This window comes from Vulpes lagopus, chromosome 13, assembly GCF_018345385.1.
Source record: "Vulpes lagopus strain Blue_001 chromosome 13, ASM1834538v1, whole genome shotgun sequence".
Classification (NCBI taxonomy): Eukaryota; Metazoa; Chordata; class Mammalia; order Carnivora; family Canidae; genus Vulpes; species Vulpes lagopus.
Genome location: NC_054836.1, coordinates 18,142,012 through 18,148,011, shown reverse-complemented (window position 1 = coordinate 18,148,011; position 6,000 = coordinate 18,142,012). Strand labels below are relative to the sequence as shown.

General features: G+C 60.4%; 1 protein-coding gene across 2 annotated transcripts in view; it reads left to right on the top strand.

The window, feature by feature from the left end:
* The first annotated feature begins 692 nt into the window (after positions 1–692).
* CDK6 (cyclin dependent kinase 6) overlaps positions 693–6,000 on the top strand; it is a 242,430-nt gene continuing 237,122 nt past the window's right edge. Inside the window, exons 1-2 of one of the 2 annotated variants that reach the window (XM_041727653.1) lie at positions 693–933; positions 3,761–4,365. In XM_041727653.1, the coding sequence (XP_041583587.1) occupies positions 4,133–4,365 (233 nt within the window). In that variant the 5' untranslated portion in view covers positions 693–933; positions 3,761–4,132. Of the gene's footprint in view, positions 934–3,477; positions 3,583–3,760; positions 4,366–6,000 lie in introns of those variants that run through there. The other variant, XM_041727654.1, reaches the window with a different exon arrangement.

The following is a 6,000-nucleotide window of genomic DNA, read 5'->3' as shown; positions in this document are numbered from 1 at the left end:
TGACAATTTCCAAATCCTATCCTCTGTCCAAAAGGAAAAGATAGGGCTTTGTGAGGCCGAAAGGAAGCGAAGGAAAACAAAACAAATGTAGCTCATGCTGAAAGTGAAAAGTGCTTGGACAGATTAGTATTTTCTTTTCTTTTCTGCAAGGCGCCCTGCCAGACTTTTTTTTTTTTTTTTTAATAGAGAAGAGTTATTTTTTTGGTCTGATTTTTCAGTTTCTTGGAAAGTGCTGGTCTTTCCCACCCCCACCGGCCCCTCATAATTACGGTGGGTTGTTTTGTGTTTTTCCCACCCGGCCACATCACAGCCTGCTGGTCCCCCCGCCTCACTCTGTCAAAACCCCAACTCTGGGCGACCCTGGGTTTGGAAACTCCGCGGACTCCCGACGACACATCCCACTCTCCCTCTCACGCCTCGTATTTTAGTTGCAAGATCCCTCACTCCAGTTGCAGCGAAAGCCGGAAATTTTCATTTAACCGCCCCCCCCCCCGCCGCCCTCTCGCCCCCCACTCGGAGCCGAGAGTTGGGGAGTGGAGACCCGGAGCACAGCCGGGCTCGCCGCCTCCCCTCTCCGGAAGGCTTTAATTTGCACACTTGCTTGCCGCGGCGCAGCGAGCCCCTAGCGCCGTCGCCGCCTCGGGGTGGGTCTCGGGCAGCGTCGGCCTCGGGGGGAGGGGGGGCGCCCCCGCCCCGGCTCGCCCCAGCCCCGGCCCGCGCCCCGCAGCCCCCGGCCGCCCCCAGCGTGCGGCGCGGGCGGCGCCCTCCGCCGTCCCTCCGCCCTCCGCCGCTGTGCCCACCCCTTCGCGGGCGAGAGCGCGGCTAACTCCTTCCTCCGAGCCGGTTACCTGCTCGGCGCGCGGTGGACACGTGCGAAGGTCGGACGGACACTCGCAGCCCTCTCCGGAGGCCCGAGGCGGCCGGGCCCCTCAGGTGAGGAGCAGTGCGGCCGGGTGGGTGGGCTGCGGGGTGGGGGGTCCCCGGGGGAGATTTGGGAGCTTGGCCGGGGTCGGAAGCGGGGGTGTGGGTGGAGGTGACCGTGGTGGGGGGTGTACGTCTTCGGAGTCGGCTGTAGTTAACCCCTTACGACCCGAGGCGGGCTAGGGATGGGGACCAGTCCTGGGGAGTTGGAGGAGTCTCTCCTAGTCTGGCAAGGGAAGGACATCCCACACCAGGGACACCCCCAGCGCTGAGATCCGCTGCTGCTCCCACACAGCCGTGCGCACAAACACCCACGCACTCATCAGGCTCCTTAAAGCGGAATATAAACTCCACTCGGACCCTCGGAGAATAATCTACCCTTTAGAGTGTAGAATGCACTGCCTCTGGGGGGACTCCATGCGGGACGTTGTGCTTCCGTGCCCCACATTCATTTCCCCGCTGAAGCTCACTCTCCAGCTCGCCGAGGTGTGGGTGTGGCCTCCACCTTCTCCACCACGAGATCAATGTTAACGCAGGCTTCTTGCTGGAACCCCCTCCCCTGCGGGGGGTTATGCACACTTACGGGAGTGCACGCAGGCGGCCAGTGCACGGGCTTGGAGCCCCACTAGGACGCACGTTGGCGTTTAGTTTCCCAGTTTACTTTTATTAATTTGAAGTATCCGAGTTGGAACGCACACCCCGCGGCGAGCAGCGCCGGGCCCCCAGCGCGCCCCACAGTGTGCACGTGGGGCTCATCTGCGTGTGCGCACACGCGGGAGTCGTGGTCCCCGTGCGGCCTCTTGTCGCTGCGCCGGTGGCGACCCTTGCGGTGCTTGGCAGGCTTCGGGAGAGGCACATGAAGGATTTCATTGAGTGTGAAGACAGAGAGCAGAGACAGAAAGCAGAAGGAGGCGGCTGCAGCCTTTGTAGTCGCGGAGGAATGCGGAAATGTTGAAGCACTATGTCAAACTTTTTTGAAATGGGGTCAAGTCACATTCAGCCAGCGTGGGAAAGCAACAACAACAACAAAAAAAAGTGGAGGAGAGGGGGGGAAAAGGCACTGTTGCTCCCGTTTCTCTCCGCCGGAGCCGACCGTCCGGGGAGCGGGGGGGAGGGGGGAGCCTGGGCGGGCGGTGCGGGGCCGGGCGGGGGCGGCGGGCGCAGCTCCCTGCGGGGGTGGGACGTCCGCGGCGCTGCCGGAGCTGCTGAGCCTCCGGGCGGACCGCGGCGGGGAGGGGGATGCGGGAGGGGCGGGAGGGGCGGGCGGCGCGGCCGGCGGCTCCGCGGCTACCTGTGTGGCCCTAGGCCTGGCTCGGACCCCCGCGCAGGCTCCTGGGGGGCTCAGTCCTTTCTCCCCCGGGATTCGCCTTTACCTTTTAAGGAGAGCTTTGAATGGAGTGTGAGGGGCTCTGCGCTCGCTGCGGTCCCCTCTGCCAGCACGCCGTGGGGATCGCGCCATTTGTTTGACTCCTGGCAGGAGGCGAGCGGGCCGGCGGTGCGGGGCAGGTAATCCCGAGGTGTCCCGGGAATTCCAGACACGCGGCCCGCGTGGCGAACCTACCGCCGAGGCCGCGGCGGCCACGGGTTGCAGGCTCCCTGGGTCCTGGATTACAACTGAATGGGGAGGGGAGAGCGTGTCCCTACCCTGCCTCCCCACCCCCGCCCTGTGTTGTGCGGAGGGCTCCGAGGGGGGTCGGGGGGCGCGTTTGGCCCCTGATGAGACCAGGCCTCGAGCGGAGGGAGGAATGGAACAGCCACCGCTGCAACTTAAGATCCAGAAGATCTGGAGAAGTTCCAGGGAGTGGGGAAAGGTTCGGAGTCCCGGCCCCTGGGGCGCAGCCCCTTCTCTCTCACCCCCGAGGCTTGGCATTTACTCCTCCCACCCCCAACCTTTTGAAGAGGAGGTTGAAATTAGTTGAGAATTTCAGGGCGAGTCGCGGTTATGCTACCTTCCTCCCGCAGTTATTCTCGCAGGAGATGACAAGCTAAAGTGCGACGAATAACCCCTTCTCCCACCCTCACGGCCCTTTGGGCGGCTCCCCCCTCTGGGGCCCCACCGTTCCTCCACTCCCGAGTAGCGGGAGCCCCAGCCCTCCCCGACCTCATGGGTTTCCACCAGGGAGGTCCTCCGCGTCGGAGGAAGAATTTCGTTTCCAGCCCAGACTTCTTTACCCCAAAAAGACCATTTGTGTGTGCAAGTCGTTTTTAAATGTCTCCTCGCAGAAAAACTGAAAGTAGAAAGAAAGGAAGCAATTTCCCAGCAGATGTCTGACCACCCCTCCTCGCACACTCCCAGCATCGGGTTACAGGGTCCCGGGAGCCCCCACCCACATTCGGCAGCCCCACGCGGGTGGACCCACAGCCCCTCCACAGCAGCTTGTGCACAACCCCTGAAAGCCCCACGGCACCCCGGAGCCCCTCTCCCTGCACGTCCAGGCCCGGGGGGCGGGGTGGGTAGCAGTGCAACACAATGATGTAGGGATAAATATTAAGCCGTGACATTGACGTGCCCGGCACCTCCCCTCCCCCGCGCTCCCGGCACACTCTGGGCTGCTCGGCACGCCCCCTCCCGTTCCACTGCGTCCCGCGCCGCGCGCTCATCCCCGAGGGGCCCCTGCAACCTCTGCGCGAAGACGGCTCCAGCTCTGCAGGGAAAGAAAAGTAACTTCGCTTTCCTCGGAGGAACCAGGAAGGATTAGGCAGCCTGGGAGAGGGCAGGAGCGCGCCGAGGGTAGCGATGGGGGCTTCATGGAGTAGGAGGAGGGGAGTCTGCGGGAACTCGGAGGAAGGCGCCCGGGATGTCTGATTGCACTTTTTCTTGTCCTCCCGTCTCTTTTAGGTGGAAGGCTTGCGGACTGAGGCGCGCGGGGCCAGAGACTATGTAATCGCTTCGGTGTCTGTGCAGAGGACTGCGCTTCGGGGAGGGAAGAGGAGGGATCGGCTCGCTCCTTGGCGACTCGGCAGGCGGAGTTTCGCGGCGGCACCGGGGTTGCGCCCGCCCGCGGGGAGGTCGCTCCATCCAGCCCCAGCGGCCGCGAGAGCCCGAGCGCCGGAGCGCGGTAGTCGGCGGGCGCGAGGGCGAGCGAGACCGAGCTCCGGGCGCGAGGGAGCGGGCCAGGGAGTCCCGGAGGAGGCGAGCGGCGGCCGCGAGCGAGCCGAGCGCGCCCCCCGCCCGCCCCAGCGGTGCCGCGCCGGGCGGCGTCCGGGCGGCATGGAGAAGGACGGCCTGAGCCGCGCGGACCAGCAGTACGAGTGCGTGGCGGAGATCGGGGAGGGGGCCTACGGGAAGGTGTTCAAGGCCCGGGACCTGAAGAACGGAGGCCGTTTCGTGGCGCTGAAGCGCGTGCGGGTGCAGACGGGCGAGGAGGGCATGCCGCTCTCCACCATCCGCGAGGTGGCGGTGCTGAGGCACCTGGAGACCTTCGAGCACCCCAACGTGGTCAGGTGAGCGGGGGAGCGGCGCCCGCGCCGTCGGAGGCCGCGCGTGCCCGGGGAGGACCCGGGAGCCGCGGGGCGCGGGGCGCGGGGGCCGGGGGCGGCCGGGGAGGCACGGCCCGACCCGCTGCCCTCACCCAGCGAGAGAAAGTTTTGTCGACAGAGCCGCAGGCCGGAGCCGGCGACCTTGCCAGACAGCGAGCAGAAAGACGAGGCAGGAAATGTGACCTGCGCAGGCTTCCCCGCCGCGGTGCAAGCCCTGTTTCCTCCCCGCTGTCCCCGCTGTCCCCGCACGGGGGTCCGGGAGGTTGGGAGCCTTGTAGGGAACGAGCCGACCGGAGACGTGCCCTGCCCGCCCCCTCATACTTTCCCTGGCCACTGGGGAGTTTTTGAAAGGCCGAGAATCAAGAGAAGTGGCAGGAGGTGATGAAAACTGGTAGGACGAGACCTTTCCTCGTGGAGCCTGGTATAAATAAAGTTTGGAAAACGTAGAGACGTAAGACTGTTATTGCCAATGACGTCGTTTTTCCTACTGAAGTTCTAGAATGATAAATAAGCGTCAAGCAGGGTCGCCTACAAAGTTTCTGCCACAAATGTTGCCTATTTGTGTATGACTTTACGTCTCCGAGGTGCATAGTTTTCAGAAGTGGTGATGTGTGAGTCCAAGATGTGGAGTCTTCAGATTCCAAGGGTTCTCCGTTTGCTTTTTCTGGAGGGGATGTGGAAAGTGGATGAAAAGACAGCATTTCTTAAAGCCTCTCCTGTGTGGTAACCAGTAATTAAACTAAAGTGTGTGTGTGACTAGGATAATGGTGTTTTCTTAGTGATCCTGGAATTTCCCCATTGTGTGGTTGACATTGTGTGGTGTGTCATGCTTTTCTTTTCTAAACAAATATACGTAGTTTTAAGTAGAAAAGGAATGCACAGAAACTTCTGCCAGTTCTGCCAGTGTGATTTTACTTATCTCAACTCTTAGGATAGTGTGTTTGAAAAAGGAAATCTTGAGGTGTTCTTTCTGTCTTCTCACCTCTCTGAGGAGTCTGTTCCAACACATGCCTACTGTGTGCGCTGTAGATGAAAGTATGTTAATAAGCACAGCTAAATATTTTTGTGAAAAGTCAAACAATTTAACATTAGTCATCAAAGTCAAGAGACCCAACACTGACCTTTGAAATACCGAGACCTCTAGAGACACAGAGCCCAAATGTCTTACCAGATCTTCCTGGGAGGTTTTGACTTGTCTCCCCTTATCCTGTGTGATTTGTGTGGTGCTTTGTTCCCAACACAGTGAGACTAGGCTAGAAGGCTGCAAAGAATCACAAATACATAAATAAGGTAGTGAATAGCTATGAAAATAGGACCCCCATTATACTTCTGCTTTAGCCAGTAAAAGACAGGGGACGAAGGATAATGAGGCCAGGAGAATGAGTGTTTTAAGGAAGATGGAATTAAACATAAGAGCAGTAGATAACGTTTTGTGTGTGTTTTCTTTGTTGAAAACCAAGAAAAGCTCTTCCCGCGAGCCTTTGTGATAATTGGAGGGAAAAGGAGAGAGTACATTTGGGCCCCTGTAACTTAGTCATCTTCCTGGAGGAATCACCTAGGTGCTTCCCAAAGGATAAATTCCACTCCTAGAATTTCAGG